General features: G+C 32.0%; 1 protein-coding gene across 1 annotated transcript; it reads left to right on the top strand.

The window, feature by feature from the left end:
- The first annotated feature begins 233 nt into the window (after positions 1–233).
- On the top strand, positions 234–25,891 carry LOC126884661 (uncharacterized). The gene is made up of 2 exons (XM_050650729.1): positions 234–399; positions 22,389–25,891. Exons 1-2 carry the CDS (start codon positions 364–366, stop codon positions 23,325–23,327), a joined length of 975 nt encoding a protein of 324 aa, XP_050506686.1. The 5' UTR covers positions 234–363; the 3' UTR covers positions 23,328–25,891.
- The last annotated feature ends 376 nt before the right edge of the window (positions 25,892–26,267 follow it).

The raw sequence follows: 26,267 nt of genomic DNA, 5'->3' as shown, positions 1-26,267 counted from the left end.
TATGAATATACATATGTATTATGAAAATATCAATTATATTATTACGAAATATAATAAAACTTATCTAAACAAATGTTTTTCCAAATTAAAATTAAAAAGTCTACGTGGGAATAATTTATTAGCGATTTATTAAAAACCCAAAAACTCATTTAAAAATTATACCTAAATTAATTAAAACACCTAATAAATAATAAATCGCACTGACAAATGCACAATCACAGGTTTGGGCGAAATTGATATTTTTATTGTGATTAACTATTTTATTATTTACGTTTTTCTAGCTATAAAAGAGAACCAAAAACTGAACGACTTACATCAAACATTTGACTTTGAGGACTAACCATCTAAAAAGTTAGATCGAAAATGAAGGGCTACGGTTACATTTTCCTATTCATAGTGGTAAGTCACACTTCAAAATAAATTTTATTAACTTGTTTAATTGTTCATGTAAATTAGCCCAGTAAATGACCGTTCTTGGGTGTAATTTTCAGGGGCAACTCCGAATTGCATGAAAATTTAGATGTAGGTTCTAGTTGCTCTCCACTTTAAAGTTGAATTTATGCCGTTGGTTGATTTAAATTGGGGAAGGGGCTTGCAATCACCCCTTCTTGGGGGTGAAAAAACTCGTGTTTAAAATAAGTCCGGAAATGGATAAATTGAGTTATTTACGATTGAGAATGTTTATTTTTCGACAAAAAAAACTACGTTTTCAAACGGCTTTTCGCAAATAACCAAAAAGTAAATATTTTATCGAAAGAAATATTTTTGTGAAAATGTAGAATATAAAAAAAAGAAAAAAATGGTGTATTAGTAAAATTTATAAACCGAGTAAAAGCAAAGTTGTAGCTCATGAAAAATACGTTCTTATTCGTCTAATTCCAAATCGAATGTTTTAACGTGAAATTACCGAAAAATTAAACGATTTTCGGGAAAGCTTATTAAAATTTTTTAAGTGTTTAAAAAGGCTTTATTTTTATATTTTACAAAAGTTTGTAGCATCAAAAATAAACGAGTTTTGCTGAAAAAAAGTTGGTCCCTTTTTTTGATAAAAAAGTGAAAATCTCCCTTTATTTATTAATATGCATAGTTCGTTAAAAAAAATAAAATTAATCTTTACCGCTTTACCATTTTCTTTATATGTATGTATATTGTTTATATGCTCTGTAAGTTTGACCGGTTTGAAGTGCTTATTTTTGAAAAAAATGTTTGTTAATAAAATTTTTTTCTAAAAATTTTGAAAGAATTCCCTTTTTTCAAAATAACTGAAAAAGTATTAGTGATACGAAAAATCTTAAGGAATAAAAAAATTTAGGTTTTGCTGTTATAAATATGCTAGTTTTATTTCGTTTGTCTGTAAGACAAAAATTGGTTAAGATATGGCTGTTCAAAGTTTGCATACACTCGTGATTAGTTACTCGCTCAAGCCCTTTCAACTATACCTCTTTCAAAAATAAGCACTTTAAACCGGTGAAATTTATAGATGATATCAAAAGTAAATTATTTGTAAATCGGTAACGATTAATTTCATTTGGGCTGCTAAACACGGGGAGATTTTCACGATTTTTTTTACCAAAAAAAGGGGGTCAACTTTATTTTGAGCGTAACTCGCTTATTTTTAATGCTGGAAACTTTTATAAACAATTAAAATAAAGCTTTTTTTTCTACAACCGTATTAAAAATGCAATTTTTAGCACTCCATACGAGCGTTAAAAATGCTAATTTAAGGCACTAGTGCTTTAAAAATTTTATGACACTGCAGTTCGTATTGACCGTATACGCTGTGAGCTCGTACGTAGAGGGGATATTTACAAATTCGCGAGCACCAGTAGTGGCAAGTCTGTAAACGTTTACCGGAAATTTGACATAAATGTCAAAGTGATTAATTTAAAATTAAAATTAAAAACATTAATTATAAAAAATATTAGTTGGTCAAAGCTGTGGTATATATTTTTACCTTAAATACACTTACGTTTTAAATACTGAATTTAAGTTTTTTAATGTTCCGTAATACGTAATTGTAATTTAATCTAAAAATCTTAGCGCCATCTACACGATAATTGTGAAAGTATCCGAAGTAAGAAGTTCATATTTTATCAATAGAACGTCAAAATGATTAGCAAAAATCTTAAAAAATCGATTACAATTTAATTACTTTTTGCGTTGTAAATGTTACGCGATAACAATTAAATAATAAATTTAAAAATTACCGGTGAAAGTTGAATTAGTAATCCACTAGGAGCGCCACCAGCGAAGCTCAGAGCGTATAGGCAATTTTGATGTAATGTCAAAAAAATATAAAAATGGAATGACAGTCAAGTTCAAGTAAAATTTTTGTAGATATTGTCCTGTAATTACGTTTGTAGAAAAAATATTGTATGATATGCGTGTTAAAAAGTACATTTTTAAGGCACTCATGTGCACTCATCAAACTTTCACATGCATGCCTTAAACGTGTACTTTTAACACTTATATCATAAATAACTATTAAACACTAAAAAAGTTTAAACGAGTTTTTCCCGAAAAGTGCTTATTTTTTGGTTATTTGACATTGAAATAATGGATTTGGAATTTAAATAATAAAAACGTATTTTTCATGAGCTACTACTTTGCTTTTGCTGGATCTATAGACGAATACACAACTCTTTTCGTTTTTTCGGAGCTATATGTGCTTAAAATATTTTTTTCATAAAATATTTACTTTTTGAGTCATTTGCGAAAAACCGTATGAAAACGGGTTTTTTGTTTGTCAAAAAATAAACATTTTCAATCGCCAATAACTCGAAAAGTACTGACTCACATAAAAACCCTATAGAACAGAAGTTACTTAGAATTAGTGAATTTATACATTTCCGGACTTATTGTTAACGCTCGATTTTTCATCCCCGATAAGGGTGACTGTCACCCAGTGACTGTCAGTAAAAGCAACCAACGGCACAAATTCCACTTTAAAGTGAAGGGTAAGTAAATTCTAAAACCAAATTTTCATGAGAATTACATGGTATCGCCGTATTTTCCGTTCATTTACTGGGCTAAATATAAACATCAAATTATTTCTTCGTTATAATCCAATGAGGAGTAAAAACGTATTCACAAAGCAGCCTCATAAAAAGTATTGGATGCACTCATCGCTCATCCGAAAGAAAAGCGACACAGCTCAAAAAATGCATAAATCGAGTTATCTTCTTAAGTTGACTCCAAATATCCCATACTTTTAGCAGGAAAAATGTCACATACATGTTTACTTCCAACTTCGAAAGATGGCGGTTGTGGCATTATTGCTTTGGCGGTAAAATGAATACTTTTATTCCGGAACAATGACACTTTTCAGTTATGGTCTGACATTCGACGTGAACTTATCGTTATTTAACACAAAAACCGTTGTATTTCGAGAAGTGTCTGAGGTATTTTCCTTTTATTTTAAAAAAAGTGACCAGTATTTTAAAAGAAAAGTGACATAGCTCAAAATTTTGATCTTTTTCTTTGATAAATCAGATATCATAGTTTTTTTGGTTTTGCCTCTTACACAATTAGAACAGACTTACGAACACATAAAAACCTGCATAAAGACAGCAGCCCTAGAAACTCTTGGAGAAAAAGACCAAAAATACACCCACCAAAATACAAAATTAAACGAAGACACACTGAAATGCATAAAAGAGAAGAAGGAACTCCATATAAAATACCTGAACACAAAAAACTATGAGGACTTGGAACTCTACAGGGAAAAATAAAGAAGTAAAAAGAAAAAGAACAAAAGAAAAAATGAAAGATGGGAAAAACATGCACAGAAATAGAACAACACATAGGAGAAAAGAGAAATTCAGAGTCATGGCGTAGCTTAAAGTCACTCCAAAGAAATAAGACAGAGAAAATCAAGATCGGTCAAATCAAAGAAAACGAGTGGCAAGAATACTATAAAAAATTGCTAACCGAAAGTCGCCACGAATTCAAAGAAGTAGAAAGAGACGGAATAGAAATCTAGACACATGACGAAAACGAATTAAGTCTAGATGAGGTAAAAGAACGATCAAAACACTAAAGAACAAAAAAGCAGAAGGCCCCGGCGGAATACCAAATGAATTAATAAAGAACTGATCGGAAAAGCTATCACGAAAGCAAAATGCCGGGTCGCCTGGCTTTGACGAATAGGTTTTTTTATAAATAAAAAGAGAGAATTAATAGCTACCATGAAGAATATGTTTTTGAATTTTCTCAGAACGCTCAATCTGAAAAACTTGTACTCGCTTCTTATGAAATATCAAAATTAATTGCTGAAACAGGTTATCCACAATCCACACACAATTGCCAACAATTTAATAGTTCTAGCAATGAAAATAGTAGCATCTCGGATAATATGTGATGAAAAGCAGGGAAAGCAATAAGTGAATTCGCTTGCTCTATCAAATAACACATTGAAGCGTAGGATTGTGGAGGTGGAGATGGCAGATAATATTGAAGAAACTGTTATATGTCACTTAAAGGACTATAACTATTTTTCCTTGCAACTTGATGAGGGTAAAGACGTATCAGATAATGCTAATCTAATATGTTTTGTAAGACACGATTTTGAAAATACTATTCACGAAGAATTTCTATTTTGTAAATCTTTGTCAACAAGAACAACAGCTGAAGAAATATTTAATCTAATTGCTAGCTACATTAGTGATAATGGAATTGAATAGAATACATGTGTGGGACTTAGTAGCGATGGATCACTGACAATGGCAGGCACTCGTACTGTACTTTTTCCAAGGATCAAAGCCTTAGCACCAGAATGTATTTGGGTGCATTTAGCATCCACAGAGAGGTATTAGCTGTCAAAAAAATTCCACTGATTTTAACCGAATCTATGAAGGAGAGTGTAAATTTTTTAAACTTCATAAAATCTCGCCCACTGAACTCACAAAGTATTCTCTGCTTTGTGCAGAGAAATGGGAAGTGAACATGAATATCTTATTTGGCACTACGAAGTGCGTTGGCTATCAAAAGGGAATGTTTTAGAAAGACCTATTGAACTGAAGGAAGAAATTTCAATATTCTTAGAAGCACATCCACCAACGGCTAGGGATACAATATTTCACTTTAAAGACAGTTTTCATGATGTCAATTGGTTAATCAAGGTAGCCTACCTTTGTGATATTTTTGACTTCTTGAACAATTTAAACCTTGATATTACAAGGTAGCAATGCAACTGTATTTAAAGTACAAGAGAAGGTGGAAGCTGCAACAAAAAAACTTAATTTGTAGACAAGTCGCGCGGAAGCAGGAAATTACCAATCTTTTGTAAAACTGACGGAACTACAAAAAAAAATAATATCGTAAATTCATTGTCGGATGAGATTTCAGCGGCTTTCAAGAAACACCTGCTAGGACTGGAGGTCCTGCAAGAGGCAAATTTGAAGGAATACTTTCCTCTATCCACAGCAACAAAGCGTGGATAAGGTATCCATTTACAATGGACGTATACTGAGTCAGTAATTTGAACTATCGTGTGATAAAGCACTCAAAGACATATTAGAAAAAATACCACTGATAGATTTTTGGCTGTTTTGTCGCCAGGAGTAGGTAGGTTTAGCAGAAAAAGCGATAACATTTCTAATTCCTTTTGTTACGACCTATAAGCATCTATAAGTGTGAGGTATGGTTTTTAACACTGCTTTTCCTTAAAAATAAATATAGAAACCATTTGTAAGTCGAACCGCACCTGAGGATAAAATTAACATCTACTTCTCATTAATATTTGATTATTACTTTGTTTTATTACATTTTTGTTTGAGCAAATGATTCTTTATTAAAATATATAAAACTGTAATAAATATTTAAATATGTTTTCTTGTACACACACCAGGCTATGCAAAAAATTAGTGGGTCACGAAAGATCAGCACAAAAATAACCGGGCCACGGAAAAATAAGTTTGGGAAACGCTGGACTAAAGCATATATGACATCAATATATAAGAAAGGAAATAGAAAAAACTGCGAAAACTATCGAGGAATCAGCATAATATCATCTATAGGCAGACTGTATGGAAAGACCATAAAGGAAAAATTAGAAATATATATACAGGATAATATCGGAGTAGACCAGGCAGGATTCACAGCGGGGAAAGCATGCCTGGATCACATTTACACGGTCGAACAACTAATTGAAAAATAAATGGCCAAAAATAGATCCGTCCATCTGGCATTTGCAGATCTTAGGAAGGCGTATGACTCGATACCTAGAACCAAGCTATAGGAAGCAATGGAAGACATCGAAATCCCACGAAGATTAATAAAAACAGTAAAAGCACTCTACAAAAATAACACAGTAGCTATCAAAATGGGCAATCGAATATGCAGCCCATTTAAGACGACAAAGGGACTACTACAGGGCTGCTCCACATCCCCTACCCTATTCAAAATATTCCTGGAAAAGACCCTGAAACCATGGAAAAGAAAGTGCGAAGGAATGGGTATACCAGTAAGGAATGAATATCTATATACCCTAAGCTTTGCTGACAACCAAATAGTGATCGCACCAGACGAAGATGACCTCAGTTTTATGATGAGGAAACTGGAACAGGAATATACAATGACTGGGATGGAAATAAACCTAAAGGAAACTGAATACCTAACAGTAACAACGGAGAATACAGAAATAAAACAACTGGAAATAGACGAGGATAAACAAATCAGAGGAACAGATAAGTACAAGTGTATAGGTTTTATAATATCAAACAAAGGAACAACTGAGGAAGATATAAAAAAAACTAGGCCAAATAAGAGACTGTATACAAAAATTGATCCCGATACTATGCATGGGATAAGAACATCAGCATAAAAACAAAAAGAAAAATCAATACCATGAAAAGAAGTATCCTCACTTATGAGTGTGAAAATTGGACAATAAATAAGAAAACCAAAAATAAAATAAGAGCAACAGAGATGGAATTCCTAAGGAGAAGCTGCAGAGTAATAAGGAGAGATAGAATAAATAACATAGAGATTAAGAGAAGAATGGGAGTGAACTCAGACATAATAGACTACATCGAACAGAAGAGATTAACCTGGTACGGACATGTCAGAAGAGCAGACCAAAATCGGTGGATAAACCGAATAACAGAGTGGAGCCCGATAGGAAAAAGGAATAGAGGCAGACCCCGAAGATCCTTCAGAGATGAAGTAGACGAAGCAATGGAGAGTAGAAATCTACAGGAAGGGGACTGGTAAGACAGAAAGAGCTGGAGAGAAAGGTTGAGTGAAGGAATACAATGAAAACTGTGGAAATCCTTAGTATATATACAATTAGAGACTTTCATTTATTCATTTATTTAAGTAATCCAACTTTGGACCTCCCCCAATTCAATCCAGTGTTTTCTATTTTGCGCCACTTGTTTCCAGTTGTGTCCTCCAATCTTCTTAATGTCATCGGCCCATCTCATTTGTGGCCTTCCTCTGCTTCTCCTTCCTAATCATGGTCTCCATTGTTCTATTTCGTGATTCCATCTTTTACCTTCAGTCGGGCATTGTGTCCTGCGAAGCTCCATTTTAATTTGACAGCATGCTCCTCTGCGTTTTTTACTCTGGTTTTGCTTCTAATCCATTTATTTGTTTTTTTTTTGTCTATAAGCCTCACTCCGAGCATTCATATTTCCATTGCTCTTTGTGCTTTTACTCTTTTATCCATATATATTGGCCTTGATGAGTGTCAACCATACGTAAGTATAGTGTTACAAAACTGACTTTTCTATGATCTTTTAGGCACTAATGTTTAGTTTTAGTTGACCATATTTAATTTTAATAACGTACTTCTAAACAAATGAAAAACACTGAATTTATATCCTTTATTTTATAAACTACGATATTTAATTTATTTATTACACTAAATCTAATAATTTATTATAATTTATTACAAATTCAAAAATATACCGCGCCCGATACATATCAAATTACACCGACGTATTCAAATTCAAAACTCCCAGCTAATTTCCAAAGCATCTTATTTTGACAATGCTTAATCATCTCGAATACAAAAAAATTACTGAAGAAGTAAAAGTTTTTTTAGAAGCTTTTTTATTTTATACGAAAGGATTATCCAGAATAAACGAGTATTTACATAATAACTTAAAGCACGTAAAATCAAATTTACTAGTACAATAACAAAAGAACAATTATTAGAAAAAGGTATGCAAACAACTCGATCGAGATCTTTCTTTAAATTAGGGTCCCTCATAAATCAATCAACCACAGGCGCATAAATCATTGTGAAGCGTTTTACATGTCTGCTCATATGGGGACAGGGAAAGAACTAACTATAAAAATACTGGGGGGTCGAAATGGGGCCAGCAGAAGGAACAGACACATAAAGCCTCGTTGCAAGACGGCAGCTCAATGGTTGTGCGGTGGCTAGGTCGCAGATTCGTTAAGGGGGGTAGGAGGGTGTTAAGAAGACTAAACTACCATAATCAAATACAAAAGGGTACTTACTCAGACTAGAGGATCTTTCTACTATTTAAAAAAAGGACGCAGTTTGAAACAAATCCTCTGGTTCACATATGGGTACTTACTGGACATATTCCATACTTTTGGGAACCAATTGGGGGACATTCATCATCGATTCCTCTTTGGGGTTAAGCTGGGCTACTTTTTCTCAACACTGGCTTCTATGCCAAATTTCTTTTCTTCTACTCTAAAACTCATTTCATTTGTATTAGAACCTAGTTAATATTTTTCCAAGAAAAGGTTACAGAAATAAAATGGTAGCTACACTCACAAAAACGTTTATTTAAACTTCAAACTTTTACTATGTTTATTCAAAACTTTACTGTAATTTTACTACAAAAAACAATATTTATTTTAACCTTTCAATACGAAGTTATTTATTACAAACATGGCTACTAAGATACAAAACTTTTGACTGGTTTTAAACATTACAAACAAAACAAACATCTTCAGGTGTCAATCAACAGGTGTGGGTGGGGTGCATTCCATAATACAAAGGGCTCTGGGAAACTGGAACTTGAATTTCACTGGAACGGGAAACAACGGGCAAATTAGGGCCAGATCATCATACATAATACAGGGACAAAGACTTCTATACAATGCTGGCTTATAGAACTGCGTCATACAACTCATAGGAGTGCTCGATTTTCACCATACAAATCCATTCTCATGGGAAAAAAATCTTCCTAGAGCACTCACTACAGGCTAACAGATCTTCATAGCTTCACAAAACGACAATACTATACTTATTACCGGCAAGGGACTACGGGCAACGCCCTGTTCAAGTGAGTACCGGCGAGCGGGTCTTCTCGCTTCAAATTTTCAAACCGGAAGAATCTTCTGACCTTCGTCACCTCTCTTGCATGTCAAGCCGAAGCATTTCTCCTCGGTCTTCCGACCAGAGATGCGACCAATCATCTGAGACCACTCTCAGATCTTTTAAAATTCAGGCCAATAGTAACAATGAGTTCTTCGCGCTCAAAAGAAAATACGCAGTACTTTTAACAAATTTTGTAACTGCGTACCAAATAAACAGGAATTTTCCTAACACAGTGCAATGTTGTGCAATAGTTTGTAATACTCTAAACAGGGACGGCTTTAAAATATTTAGGGTAGGATATAACATTAACAAATTGGAAAAATAGATGTTCTTTTTGGGAACTGGGATATAAAATTAATGAATGATATTAATAAAACATTATAACGGGAAATCCAACTGCTATAATTGTATAAAAAAAAGTTACTTGGTAAACATATTCGGCATCTGTTCAGCCAGGATAATTCGGCATCTATTTCAGTGTTTTTCAAGATCCAACTCAGTTTTCCAAATCCTGTCCAAGCTAACCTTATTCTTCTGGGAATTTCGGCAGTTTGATCGAGCGCTTCAGGCGCTTCAGAGCCGCCTGTGGGCGGCTCTGAAGACGCTGAATAGCAGAAACCTTGATCAGCCGATGGTGGTGGCCCCGAATCGAATTTAATCTAAAGCTGTCTTTCCTTATTCCATTTTACTCATATTTGAGTACTAAAGATGCCGAATTCTTTTAGAATTTTATCTAGATAAGCGGGCAGATAATGGATGCATATTCTAGATCCTCCCTTGTCAGCTATTTATCGGCATGTCTCTTTATAAATTTGTAAAAAACTCAGGCAACAGATAGTTACCAAGGATTCTGCACTCAGACCTATTAGACCAGGGCGGATATGTAAAAATATTAGTACATTTGGACGTTGAGAGGTGACTCAAATTTTTTTGCAAAAATTGCTTGAAAATAACTCAAATAATAATATTTGAGTTATCCTCCCTCTCAAAAAGGTCCGGAACATTGTTTAAATAATAAAAATGTCAAAAAATGAAGGAAAAATTCGATTTTTTTCTTAGTTTTTTTATTATAACTTTAAAAGTATTCATTTTCGAGAAAAGTTGTACTGACATAAAAGTTGTATAATTAAATTTCCTACAATATAGAATTGGTTATAAATTAAAAAAATAGTCACCCTTGTTGCAAAATAGCAATAATTGCGAAAAGACTATACAAAAACAAGTATTCGCATTTTACGTTTTTTCAACCATTTATGCTACACTTAGGACCTTCTTATTTCACTCAGAAAAACTTTATGATACACTAAAACAATACTGTAAATTTCATTAAGATCGGTTCAATAAATTTTGCAAAATAAATTTTGCAATCCAGCTTTCGCAAAAAAAAATCGTTTTTTCAAAATGTTACAGGACTGAAAATAAAGCAGATAGCAAGTTGATTTTTTTTTGCATATAGAAATGTACTGTACCTTTTATTTTCAATTTGCAAAATTAAAATCGATTAACTGCCACGGCGTCAGGAATTTTTTTAAAATAAACATTAATTATTGGTGCTACGCGCAGGACAGCGGATAGTTTGCTCTGATTGGGCATTTCAATGACCTTTAATAATGATTGATACATTTTAATTTTTATTACATTTTGATATAAATAAATAAATTTGTTTATTGCAAAATAAAAACGCATACTTTATCCTTTAAAATAACACCTTTTTTAGCAAAAACTTTCTTTGTTCATATATTTTAACTTAGAGAATAAAAGTTTATTATTTTTAAACATATGCAATTGTTTAAACAATATTTCACAAACAATAATAAAATTAGTTTGATTTTTGTGGAATTAAAATATTAAAATACAACAAAATATAGAGTAAGAAAATAATATATTAGATAAAGATTAGAAGAAATTTTGGTGAAAATCAACTAGTGTGAATCGAACACTGCTGTCCTGCGCGTAGCACCAAAAATTAATGTTTATTTAAAAAAATTCCTGACGCCGTGGTAATTATTCGATTTTAATTTTGCAAATTGCAAATAAAAGGTACAGTACACTTCTATAAGCAAAAAAAATTCAACTTACTATCTGCTGTATTTTCAGTCCTGTACCATTTTTAAAAAATGAATTTTTTTTGCGAAAGCTGGATTGCAAAATTTATTTTGCAAAATTTATTAAACCGATCTTAATGAAATTTACAGTGTTGTTTTACAATATCATAAAGTTTTTATGGGTAAAATATGAAGGTCCTAAGTGTAGCATAAATGGCTGAAAAACGTAAAATACGAATACTTGTTTTGGTATGGTTTTTTTCGCAAGTATTGCTATTTTGCAACAAGGGTGACTATTTTTTAAATTTTTAACCACTTCTATATTGTAGGAAATTTAATTACGCAACTTTTATCTCAGTAAAACTTTTCTCAGAAATGAACAGTTTTAAAGTTATAATCCAAAAAAGTAAAAAAATCGAATTTTTCCTTCATATTTTGACATTTTGATTATTTAAACAATGTTCCGGACCATTTTGAGTGGGAGGATAACTCACATATTATTATTTGAGTTATTCTCAAGCAATTTCTGCAAAAAAATTTGAGTCACCTCTCAACGTCCATCTCAAAACAGATAAGCCCTGGACTATATAGAGAATTTTCTTTGTCCCACTTTAGTCGAGGAAATGAAGCATTTTGGCTTGCAATTTTTTCGTCCAGCATGGATTTACTTGAAATTTTCACAGAAGGTAGGGAATAGCCCAAGAATCATTTTCTATATCATGCGGCTGTACGCTAAAACCTTGGGGGTGGTTGCCACCCCATCTCGGGTGTGGGAATTTTTTATTACACTTTAACCACGTAAATCGATGTAAAAATTAATTCTAAGAAAAAAATGTTTTTTACATTTTCTTCGTAAAACTAATATTTTTCGAGTTATTCGCGCTTGAAAGTAACAGTTTTTCGTCGAAAAAATCGACTTTTTGGAGAGTTTTTTGAGAATACCTCGAAAAATATGCATTTAATCAAAAAAACTGCAGATATCAAATTTGTACCTTTTAATAACACAAACTAAATTCTTTTTCTATAATATCTTTAAAACCAACACAAACCGAGATACGGTATGTTAAAGGTTAGCTTTTTTCGCCAAATGCATAATTTGAAATATTCAAAGCCAAATAACGGGAAAACTTTGCATTTTTCGAAGAAAACTTAAATTATCGTTTTTCAAGTATATAATCAAGTCTTTCAAAAAATTATAATAAAAAATTTCTAACGTGAAAATAGAGCGACTTATGATCAAAAAAAGGTCGGTTCAAAATAACCCGCTAACTACCCTCCTAATTGAAAACTTGTCTTCAACTTTCTGAAATTCCCTGTATATTTGTATTGTCAATACACTCAAGAAGTTTGACCTATTTAAAAGGCCTAATTTTAGAAAAATTGGAGTTAAAAGGAAAATTGATTTTTTGCAATTTCGTATTTTTCACCATTTAATTCAAAATATCTCCGAAAATGCTGGAGATACGAAAAAATTTATAGATCACTAAATTAAAGACTTTTTAATAACTAAAATTATATTGTGCATATATTTTCATTACAGGTAATAGTAAGCGAGATATAACTGTTTAAAACCTCTATTTACGAGCAAACACCGCCTTATTCGAACCCTTTAAACCCGCCCCAATTAAAAAGTAAGGGATCTAACGGAATTTAATTTACACAGTCTTATAGTTCTTCAAAAATCCGACAAAATCATTTTGGAAAAAACCTTTTATCGCCAAAAATGAAGGAGCTGTGTTTATAAAACAATTTTTTTTTTCGAAATATTCGAATAGTCCGCTTATGGAACATTTTCAATGCGTGTATAATACCACAGATCTGGTTCGTATACTGGAAGACGACTTAAAAACTATCTGTATTTGTACTTTTACATATTTGTAAATTCGTATTTTTGTGTAAATAAATGTTTTTGTAATTCATTAATTCTACTTTTTTCTGTATAGATCTATTAAATTATCTACTTATAAAAATTGTAATGTTCTTAAGAGTGGTTTTTAAGGGTTGAAATATTATGATATTATATCCTAAAGCATAAAACAATCATTATTTTTAGCCAATCAAAACCAAATTTTACCCATATTAAAGTTTACAACGTTTTTATATAATTTTTGACAATAAGGGTAGTTTACACCCCTGAAAATAATCGACGCCCTTGAGCATGTTATAGAATATGAAGTACAGCGTGAGATGATCCTAATCCCAAATTTTTATGTAAAGCGATGCAAGCCGAAATTATTCTTTTAGGATAAGTGATTTTTTATATATAGCTCCAAGAAGGGTGGTTTTAAGGGTTGAAATATTATGATAGTATATCTTAAAGCATAAAACACTTATTAAGTAACTAATTAGAAACAACTGTTGACAATATTAAAGTTTAAAATGTTATTTTTAACAATTAGGGGTAGTTTTCACCCTTAAAAAACCAAAAGCGTACAACGGCTCAATATAGAAAATGAACTAGAGGGTGAAATGAGCCTAATCCCAAATTTTTGTACAAATCGATGCTGGACGAAAAAATTGCGAGGTTTTGCCATTTTTTCAGCTTCATTTCCTCGACTACTTCTTATTCTTCAATATATTTTCTTACTTTAGTAATGAAATCCACCTCTTCTTTTCAACCAGATCCTTTGGAAACACGAAGAATCTTCATATCCCTGATTCACTATAGTGTTCACAATCCGGGGCAAAGCACATTACCATTTTTATTATACAAAATACAATGGTTCACAAAAATTCCTAACCTTTGCTTGGTGAATATCACTAAAAAACTATATTTCATAGAAATTTAAGACCGAATTATGGTGAAATAACCTTTCAAATGGGCTAGCACACGACCCCTATTCTCATTTAAAAATCATTTACTACGTCATCATGCTCATATGGATGACGTCACTAGTATGATATCATCAATCGGCCAATCGCGTTACTGATAGGCATAGGCCTCCTCAGTTCTTTCCAGTGATTGTAGCCAATGTCCCGCTACTTTTTTATGTCGTCGGTCCATCTAGTCGGTGGTAGTCCTTTTTTACAGTTTCTGGGCTTAAATTCTATGATTCGTCGTGTCTACCGTCCATCTTGTGTTCTAGCTAACTGCCCTGCCCAGTTCCACTTAAGCGTCGTAGCTCTTTATGACGTCTTAAACTCCTGATCTTTGCCTGATTTGTTGGTTTGTTATGTGGTCTCGAATGCTCATTTTCAGCGTTGTACCTGTAGTTCAGAGAAATAAGGAAAAAAAATAGCCTGTTGGTGACACAACCCCCTCCAGCCCCAAACCAAATTTTTTGAGTAGTGTGGACATCTATAATAATCACCTATATGTTTCCTGCAGCCGATTTTGATGATATACATAGTTATAAACAATTGAAGATCAAAAAACGCTAACTTTTCGCTTTTTTCGTTTATTGCCAAATGGCTAAGCATTTTAAACAAATTTGGAAGTAAGAAACTCATAAACCATATAAAAAACTTCATTATGACTCCCGCTGAATATGTCTATCCTTATTGGTTGCTTAGAAAATTGCAAAATAATTCATAAATTTTGAGTTTTTATAAATATTCATAACTTATGTAAAAATGAATTTAGAATCTTCTTATTAAACGGATTGCTGATACTTCTGGTGCTTAAATTATACACTAAATTTCATAATAATTGGTCAAATAGTTTAAAAGTTATTTAATTTGTTTATCCCAAATTAATTTTTTTGTAACACTATAAGTCAGAAAATGATGAAGTTACAATAATACTTTGGATAGTTTATGAAAGAAAAAGATTTATACTAATAATTTAATTAAAAAAGAATGACAAAAAATAATTCTAAGTAACTCAAAATTATTTTGCAAGAACATGTCGATTTTTTGCTTATAAACAATTAGAATAACTTTTTAATCATTACCCGTAGAAAAATTATTTTTTCACATTTAGAAAGACTGAATTTTTTTACAAATTTCAAAAAAGAAAAAATTGTCCTAGGACAATTAGGGACGAAGTTGCCGCCCCCCCATTTTTTAATTCACAGCAGCTTTCTTTATAACAATTACGAAATCAAATCAGTCACATTGGAAAGAAAATACTTCAGAGTTTTAATGTACCACATATAAAAAAATATATACTTTCAAACAAATCGTCCACAAAGCTTCAAAATGTGACCCTTAAAATCGGCCGGCTTCGAAACTTGGGAGATCGATGAGAAGGGGGAAGGAAATGTTAGCTGTATCTCTTGTTCTCGCCTATGAATTTTGTCGTTTCTTTTTTAATTTGTATGTACTTTTTGCGTACAGTACGAGTACGAATTACTTAAATAAATTAATTGTTATATACACCATCAAATTTGTTTAAACAATTTTTTTTCAATTTTTTTAAATAAAATTTGAAGTAATTTTAATCACAAAACGTACATATTTATGAATAATACAATAATACATACTTTTTATTAAACTTAGTAATAATTTAAAGTATGAACAAACAAATTATCCCATTCGATGGTTTCTAAAAATAGTATTGGTCTATGGAGATCAGAAAATCTCAAATAAACTAGGTTTTATTTTTTTAGTAAACATGCTATTAGATGAATGAAAAACTAAAGTTACAGAACCACCAAAAAAGAGGTAAACGTAATTGATTGGGGTTGGAAATTAAGCTAAGAACCGTTAGTGCCGATCCGATCAACAGATCTTCTTTATATCAGATATTTTATTAAAATAAACTATCTGCTCTTGCAAAACTGGTTGCACCGAGTACTTGTTAGTACAGAAATATAAATAGTTTATGGACTTCGATTATCAAAACCTCAATCTTTGTCTATTATCTATTTTGGAGTTTCTTTTTTTAATCTGTATGTACTCTTTGAGTACGTTACGGATATGTTTTTTGTTAATAAAGTGGTTATTTAATTAACTATGTAAATTGTGTAAACAATTTTTGGAAATTCTTTTACGATATTTTTGGGATGACTTTGTTGGCAATTATAGGAGTGGATCCTAATATGCACTTGACTTTACAAAAACTTATAATAAATGGGTAACTGATAATTGTTACGTTTTTCATAAAAATACAAGTATTCCTAGATAAACCTCCTTTAATTTTATTTTAATAGTCTTGCTATCATACCAAAATGTATGAAATATCTTAATTTTTGTTTTTTTGCAATCTTAAAATTATAACTTTCAATGTTGTAAGATACAATTATTACAATATTGTAGAAAAATTCTGAAAATAATTTTGTTCTTTTTATCCTCTCTCTAATTTTGTTACATTTCATTTTTCGTTTTCTAGTAGCATGTTTATCAAGAAATAAAACTTAGTTTATTTGAGATTTTTTATTTTCAATTCAATATTATAAGCCAATGTTAGATTTAGGAATAATTGTATAGGATTAGTATATAATAATTACGGGGCGTAACAAAAATACAGGTCATAAATTTAATCGCATATTCTGGGACCAAAAATAGTTCGACTGAACCTAACTTACCTTAGTATAAATATGCACATAAAAAAAGTTACAGCCCTTTGAATTTACAAAATGAAAATCGATTTTGTCCAATATATAGAAGAGATTTTTTATTGAAAATAGACATGTGGTATTTTTATGGCAGGAGCATCTTACAAAAAAATTATAGTAAAATTTTGACACCCCATAAAAATTTTATGGGGGTTTTGTTCCTTTAAACTCCCCCAAACTTTTGTGTTCGTTCCAACTAAATTATTAATGTGGTACTATTAGTTAAACAATGTTTTTAAAATTTTTTGCCTCTTAGTACTTTTTCGAAAAGTCAGTTTTTATTGAGATATTTTAAATATTCGTCAAATCCACCACATATTTGTATAATATGGTTAAGTACGATTATGAAGACTTGGTAATCGTATGAAAATTTATTATTTATAATTTATATTTTTAGGCATATTTTGAACCATATTAAAAAAGAAGCCACATCTTGATAAAAGGTGCCTTATCGAAAAAATGTGAGCGGCCGTGGGTAACGGCATAAACCCTGGCCTCATACGCCAGTAGACGTGGGTTCGATCCCTGCCAAAGACAAACCATTTTCATTTCCAATAATGACACGAGCCGTCTCACCGTGCCTCGGAGAGTACGTTAAGCCGTCGGTCCCCCTGGGCTAGTGTACATCGACACTAGTTACTTAAAACAGGGTTAAAGATGTAATTGGCGCTGGAACTATCCGAAAGGATCTCCCCGGCAAAAATGCCATACGATATTATTATTTTATCGAAAAAATAAAAAGAGACAAAAAACATTGTGTTTAACTAATGGTACCGCAGTAATAGTTCAATTGGAACGTACACAAACATTTGAGGGGTGTAAAAGAACAAACCCCCATAAAATTTGTATGTAAACCTATTAAAAAAGAAGCCGCAACTCGATAAAAACTGCCTTATCGAAAAAATACTAAGAGGCAAAAAAGTTTTAAAAACAGTGAGTTTAACTAATGGTACCACAATAATAATTTATTTGGGTTGTACACAAAATTTTGGGGGGTTTAAGGGAAAAAAACCCCCATAAAATTTTTATGGGATGCAAAAATTTCACTATAATTTTTCTTTAAGATGTTCCTGTCATAAGAATGATACATGTCCATTTTCAATAAAAAATCTCTAATAGTTTTCGATATATTGGAAAAATCGATTTTCATTTTGTAACTTCAAAGGGCTATAGCTTTTTTTATGTGCACATTTGTATTAAGAGGATCGGTACGTATTTTCGGCTGCAATGCTATTCAAATGGGGATTCATTTTTTTCAAATCCTGAGAAAACTAATAAGTATTTTTAAAAAATTTAAACGCAGAATGAAAGATTACGTTATTGGCGAGGGCCGAAAGTCCCTGAGAACTTCTATAATGTTTATTTTAATAAGTTACAGGGGTGAAAAAACTAAGAGAAAATTTAGTGTGATTTTTAATTTCAAATATCTCATTCAAAATAAACTTTTTATTTATTCTAAGGGACTTTCGGCCCTCGGTAATAATTTAGTCTTTCATTCTGCGTTTAAATTTTTCAAAAATATTTATTGGTTTTTTCAGGATCTGAAAAAAATGAACACAATGCCGTGGTAATATTTTCCAAATCTGTCTTTGTCTTACAACGCACTCAACCGAATATAATATTGTCAGCATATATTGTCAGTCAGACACTGACAATCAGTGGCAATTTTAAATATTTGACATTGCATCGGGAATATTTTGAGAAATTGATTAAATATTATTGATATATAGTGTATTTGATAAATAATTGATTTAAGACGTGAACTTAATAAAAAGTTATTTATTGTGTATTATTTGTGGAAGATCCAAGCAGAGAATACATCAGATTGATATATCCTGTGATCCAAGTATTTTGTTGTTAGAGATGTTCAAAATTGTAAGCGTTCCAAAATAACAACATATTATTAAAAAATCACTTTAACACTTTTCCTCTTTTCTCGATTGATTATTAGTTTTTGTTGTACAAATAAATTATTACAATCACTGAAAACATAGTTAGTGAAAAAATTATCACATTTATTAACTGAATTAATAATTTGCAATTATAAAAATAACAGTTATCCAAGAACATTCAAAAGCCATCTCTTTAAATTAATGATGACATTTTCAAGTAGAATGACATTCTAGTAATGTTTACATATCCACACCAGTGTGAATTTTACTACACGTAATTTGCCGTGTAAAGACAGAAAAAGTAGGGATACACGTAAAATATTTGCGAATTATGTACCCATAGCCTTAAGGTAAGTTAGGACCAATCGATCTATTTTTGGTCCCAGAATATGTGATTTAATTTATGACCTGTATTTTTGTTACGCCCTGTATAACTAATATGTACGTTTTACAATAAAAGTTACATCAAATATTATTAAAAAAATTGAAAATAAATTGTTTAAACAAATTTGATGTTGTATATAACAATTAGTTTATTTAAATAACGCATATTCGTAATGTACGTAAAAAGTACATACAAATTAAAAAAAAGAAACAACGAAATAAATAATCGAGAACCAGAGATACAGTTAACAGCTCCTTCCCCCCTCTCATCGCTATCCCAAGTTTCAACGCCGGCCGATTTTAAGGGCCACATTTTTAAGCTTTGTGGACGATTTCCTTGAAAGCAAATCTTTTGTATACTTGGTATGTTAAAACTTTGAAGTATGTTCTTTCAAATGCGGCTAATTTTATTTCTTAAGTGTTATAAACAAAGCTGCCGTGAATTAAAAAAAGAAGGGGGCTAACTTTGTCTCTAATTGTCGTAGGACAATTGTTTTTCTTTCTAGATGTGTATAAAAATTTAGTCTTTCTAAATATGGAAAAATAATTTTTCTACGTTTAACGGTTAAAAAGTTATTCTAATTGTTTATAAGCAAAAAATCGACATGATCTTACAAAATAATTTTACACTATTTACAATTATTTTTTGTCATTTTTTTTAAATCAAGTTAATAGCATAAATCCTCTTCTTTCATAAACTGTCCGAAGTATTACTGTAACCTAATCGTTTTCTGACTTATAGTGTTGCAAAAAAAATTAATTTGGGATAAACAAATTAAATAACTTTTAAACTATTTGACCAATTGCTTTGAAATATAGAATATAATTTAAGCACCAGAAGTCTCAGCACTTCGTGTAATAAGAAAGTTCTAACTTAATTTTTACATAAGTTATGAACATTTATAAAATCTCAAAATTTTTGATTTATTTTGCAATTTTCTAAGCAAAAAATAAGGATAGACATATGCAGTGAACGCCATATTGTTATATATAGTTATATTGTCATATAAGTTTTTTATATGATTTATCAGTTTCCTACTCTCAAATTTGTTTAAAATGCTTCACTTTTTAGTAATAGAGGAAAAAAGCGAAAATTTAGCGTTTTTTGATCTTCATTTGTTTATAGCTATGTATATCACAAAAATCGGCTGCAGAAAACATTTAGGTTATTAATATAGATGTCCATACTACTCAAAAAATTTGGTTTCGGCCTGGAGGGGGATGTGTCACGAGAAAAATCTTATTTCTCTAGACTACTGGTTGTACGTTCCATGGCTCGTTGTGTAACTCTGAGTTTATTTGCGGATTTTTGCGTCAATGTTAAAGCTCCAAGTCAGTGTAGTGCTCCATAAGTTTGTACAGGCAAAACACATTGGGTATAAACCTTTCCCTTGAGACACATGGAAATCAAGTATGATATACATATATGTCAAAAAATTATAATTTAAAAATAAAAGCCGACCTGTCTCGCAATTTATTTCCAAAATCGTCCATTCATGAAAAAATGAATTTATCGCAACTATTACATGCTCAGTGTATAATGTACTAGAAATAAAAGTGGACATTGGGCATAAATATACACATTTTTCTAATTAGCCTAAATACATGCAAGTTAGCCAGTTAGCAAGTTAGTCCAACCAAAAGTTATAAATTCAAGAAAAATAAAATACTACGTGATTCTAAGATGAATATACTTAATGGTTTTAACGTTTAATTTTGTCATTAGCTTGAATTTTACAGTAGACTCCCTCTATAACGAGAACTGAAATGGCGGACTAATTACCTCGTTATAAGCGGATCTTGTTATATCAGACAACAATAATATTGAAATGTTTTGATGCCTTTTACATAGTTTATTAGGTGTCGATGGTTGACTGTTGTAAATGTCGCCATCGTAAATTCTAAATTTCCTCCAATATTCAATATCGGTCGACAAAGGAAGAAGTTTATTAAAGGAGGTGTTTAGTACAGCACTGACCTCAATAATAACACAGATGTTGGGTATTTCTATATACAGGCAATTGGGTATTTATTTATAGCCATTACAGCGCTTAAAACAGGTAAAGAAACATATTCTTCGATTTCATTTTTTCTCGTTATAACCAAATATGCCTCGTTATAGATGTGTTATAGTTCAATCAAGGAATTTCATGGGACATCTAGTATACCTCGTTATAAGCAAAACCCCCAGTGGTGGCTCGTCAGAGGAGGCAAGGGAGGCATAGCCTCCCCATAAATTTTTTACACACGCTACACTGTTATGTTTATTTTGAATCACGAAAAACAACAAGCACTCTCACTATTATACAACGTGCAAATTCCATATTATCACTAAATATCCATACGCACGGAGCATTAGCATTAGAACGCATGATTGCGTCTCAGTTTTTTATTATTATTGTAGACAGGACCCTGAGTTATCCCGAGATGCATGAACGGGGCAGAGAAGCCGGCCAGCCTCCGTTGCTAATGCTCCGCACAGCGCAGCAGGCGTTTAAGGAGACCCGGTCTCCTAAGAGTGGCATCTACGGTGTCATTACACGCTGCCCGGAGATTTACCAACGGAGCTGGAGGCTACCTAGCTTTTCGGCTCCGTTGCGTGCATCTCGGGACAACGAATTTTAGGGTCCTGGCTAAAAATAATGAAAATACTAAAAGTGCGAATTTTGTTATGAAATTTGGTACGTATGGTTAGAATAATATTTGGAATAACTTGTTCAAATAACTTTTTCCGATATCTGTAACGCAAAGCAAAATATCGGTAATTTATCGTGTTTTTGGATTCGCAGTAGGCCGCGTTTAGAATTAAAAAAATTCAGTTGAGTATCTTAAAAAATGTGAACCTTCAACCTCTATGGACTGCAAAACTTCAAATCTGTATTTATTTTGATATGCTCATCTACTTACAAATATGGAATTGTTAACAAATAAACGACACAAACTTTGGTATTAAACTTTTACAATTAGACTAACTATTTTTAAAATGATATGATATTATGAAATCATGAATTATGATGACATTATGAAATGTAAATAAAAAATGGTCAAAAAAATGGGGCCTTAAATTACATTTTTTTGCTCATTTTTTGCTAGTGCAAATTTGTCTAGATATTTTACAATTAGGTATAGCCTCCCCTATTGTAAAAATCACAAGCCGCCACTGGAAACCTCGTAATATCCGTGTTTGTTATAGAAAGAGTCTACTGTATTTATTAATCTTAAACCAACTTTAGTTCGTGTATTAAAATTATTAATCAATTTTCAGTTGCTGTTTAACATTGTGAATGGTTTTTATATTCAACCAACTCCATGGTGGTCAAATAATCACCACCACTGGTCTGAATTGGGAAATTTGCCTGGACTGGGCGAAGACTTTTTTAGAGGAGGCATCCCCGATAGGTATCGTAAAATCTTGGAAGATGCCGTAAAATTTTTACGTTCTCCGATTGATGATTTCCTTGGTGCATCTGAAATTGATCGCCTATCGGAAACCCAAAAACCAAGCCCTACAACTCCTACAGCTCCTACAACTCCTACAACTCCTTCAACTCCTTCAACTCCTTCAACTCCTTCAACTCCTTCAACTCCTCTTCCGATAAAATCCGTAGAGAGATTCCCCTTATATAATCCATATGTATTACCTCGATATTATAGACGCCCAGCATATAATAAATATATATTACCTGGATATTATAAAGGCCCCCACTATATATTACCTCGAACTCAATATTGGTCACACCCCAAATATCAGTCATATGAATTACCCCCAACTCAATATTTGTCAGGCCCCAAATATCAGTCATATATATTACCACCAACTCAATATGGATCAGGCTCTAAATATCAGGCGTATATATTACCCCCAACTCCACATTGGTCAGACTTCAAATATCAGTCAGATGTATTACCCCCAACTCAATATGGGTCAGGCTCCAAATACCAGCCATATATATTACCCGCAACTCAATATGGGTCAGACTCCAAATATCCATACATACTACCCCCAGCTCAATATGGGCCAGGCTCCAAATATCTATACATACTACCCCCAACTCAATATGGGCCAGGCTCCAAATATCCATACATACTACCCCCAACTCAATATGGGTCAGGTTCCAAATATCAACCAAATAAATTACCCCCAACTCAATATTCGCCACGCTCCAAATTTCAGTCATATTTATTACCCGTAGCTCAAGATTGATCAGGCCCCAAATATGAGCCATATACAGTAGGGAGCATCGAAAAAATAAAAGTGGGAAATGTTATATCTAATAGCGTGAAAAAGTTGCTAATGTTATTTTTCAGCATATTAGTATTTTTAATTTTTTTTCTAAGCGAATTTTCTGTCCCCCCAACGACCTTGAATTTTATTAAATATCTGATTTTTATGAAAATTTCAATTTATATTATTTGGAAAAAAATATGTGCTAACTCGATCTAAGATCAATTCAAGAAAACTTAAAATGTTATCAATTATAAACTTAAACGATATTTAAAGTTTTATTTGTTTTTTCAGTCTCCCCACCCCTTTTGAAATGTCCCGCTTCGTGAGTCCGTGCGTGTAATTTTCACTTATGTATAGTGCGATGGCTTACTTTGTTATTATTGTTGTTTGTAAATTAAAGATTTTTAAAATAGATAAACCAAGATCACGTGGAATAAAATCAAGATGTGCTGTGGACCGCCCGATTTTTGGGCAACCACCAAATATACCTGAAAATGTTTTACCGAAATACAAATAAGCGATGAAGTTTTGTGGTTTCAAGAGAATAAAAAACTCGGCAAGAAAGAGCCAGAATTTTCTGGTATTGCCGAACAGGTTGCAATTAGGAGGAAATATGGAAAAGGCTTTAAAATTTAACATACAAGAATTATTCAGCTTTTAAAACCCTCTCATGACAAATATATGAAACTTATGAAACCATTTAAGAACAGGCAAAATAGTGAATTTTACAAAAATAAAATTCAATGCTTTAAGAACAAAAGTAAAACTACACGTTTCGATCTTGCAGCATGCAAATGTGTCACTCTGATTAATTGTCTTTGTAGCAAATCTCAAAAAGTGCCTCTGGATGAGCTATTAAATCAACGAGGTCCCATAAAAATGATGATAAGCTCGATTGATAGGGAAAACAAAAACAAATATAATCAGAGATAACAACGGTAAAAGAAGAAAGTTACCGACGCGAAGACAAAACTTTAGCTCAAGTAAAAAACAGTACCTACCAAGTTTTATGGTCAATCGATCGTGGAAGAGCACATAACACTTGGGCATGAGCCAGGGTGCAAATAGTTCGGATATGGGTATCCGCTGTCTGGTATATCAGAAAGTATCAAATCCAGCTATTGCATGTGACGAAACAGTCGTAAATACTGGCGTTAAGGGTGATGTAATACGGCTGTTAGAAGAACATCTTAAAAACCACTTCAGTGGTTTGTATGCCTGTGACATTCAAATGATCTACCCCTTGGACATCAAAAGCAGTTTGCCAGTGACCAAATCAAAAAACGTGAGGGTCTTCAAACTTTCTCCTATAAAAATTTTGATTCAAACGACTACTTTGAGTTAATTAACTAACAAGATTATCACCTTACAGAACCACCTATGTTCTGTAGATTTTCGAGTGACAATCTGAGGGATTTTATTAAGAATCCTAACTTAGACCCTTTTAACATTGAGATTGAGAAATATCACTGCCACAAACAATGTGTAGAACGATGTGTCAAGTTTGTGACACAAGCTTCTCTAGCAGTTTGTGGAGCGTATTCGAGGGATGGATTTCTAAAAACTCGAATTATTGATTACAGACAAACTATGCCTCACTTTAATGCTAAATCGGAAGACATCTTCGAATAGAATGCTTCTGCCATATTTTTTTAATACATATTTATATACCTAATTTTGTACTTTGCTTTATATTTATTTTAGTATTATAAAACTTGGGTGACGTCAGGGAGACGGATAAGTTAGGCTATTTTGTTATAAAAAGAATGCTTTAGTATACTTTTCTTAAGTAAAATTTTTAATTGTCTTGTGAAACCAGAAAATATTTTCCAATTTAAACCGAATTTATTTATTCAAGGTATTACACTTCCCTTACAAAAGAAATTCGCATATTAATGTATTTTTTCTAACTTTTAGTTGCCGTGGGGGGCAGAAAATATTTTTTTATTTCAACGCAATTTTACTAAAATACTAAATAGTGTGTTAGGCAACTTTTGTGAGCTATTAGATTTTCGTTTCGAAAAAAATTTTTTTCGTCTGTTTACATTTTTTCAAAATTTTTAATTGTCTGGGGGGGGGGGGGCAGAAGATATTTTCCAATTTCGAAAACATTTTACCAAAATACTTAACAGTTGATTGGGAAATTTTTGTAAGGTATTACTTTTCCATCGCAAAAAAAAATTTTTTTTCGCCTTTTTCGATGCACCCTAATATACAGTCGGAAAAATGAAAGAATACCCATGAACGATCATATCAATCAGATGTAATTAAGATAAATCATAGTCTATCTCTCTCGTTTGTTATTTATAGAAAGAAAAAACAGCAAATACAAAGTATGTGATTGATATGATCGTTCATGGGTATTATTTCATTTTTCCGACTGTAGATTTGGTTAAAAACCTATTACTATCTATCATTATTTTATTCTCTCACTCAACACTGTTAATGCAATGATAAATATAACAAAACATAAACACATTTTGATGTTAGCACTGATCCACTAGATTATAACAGGATTTCTAATAAATTATATAACTAAGTGTTTGTGTTTTAATTTAAATAACAAAAATAAGGTGGGACTTTGAGAAGTGCCGACAGAAGTGAATACTTCTTGTAGCACGTTATTACTTTACATTGTGGCAAAGTCAAATGGAATAAATTCATTATTTCATGAATTATGATTTTTTGGCATATATATCATACTAGTGACGTCATCCATCTACGCATAATAACATAATCGATGATTTTTTTAAATGAGAATAGGGGTCGTGCGCTCACTCATTTGTAATGTATTCAGTAATATAAACATTACCATAACTAAGTAAGTTATCAATCGAAGTAGCACAGAAAACGACAATAAATATCGTTCCCATACCACCAGATTGACAACAGGTGGAATACTTTCTTTGGTTACAA

Source organism: Diabrotica virgifera, chromosome 5, assembly GCF_917563875.1.
Source record: "Diabrotica virgifera virgifera chromosome 5, PGI_DIABVI_V3a".
Classification (NCBI taxonomy): Eukaryota; Metazoa; Arthropoda; class Insecta; order Coleoptera; family Chrysomelidae; genus Diabrotica; species Diabrotica virgifera.
The sequence above is the reverse complement of the archived record's forward strand: the minus strand, read 5'-3'. Positions and strand labels throughout refer to the sequence as shown.

Excerpts from the sequence above, each read along its gene's own strand:
- LOC126884661 (XM_050650729.1), top strand. The coding sequence starts at position 364 with ATGAAGGGCTACGGTTACATTTTCCTATTCATAGTG. Across the intron at positions 400-22,388 it reads ACATTTTCCTATTCATAGTG|TTGCTGTTTAACATTGTGAA; the intron begins GTAAGTCACACT and ends ATCAATTTTCAG.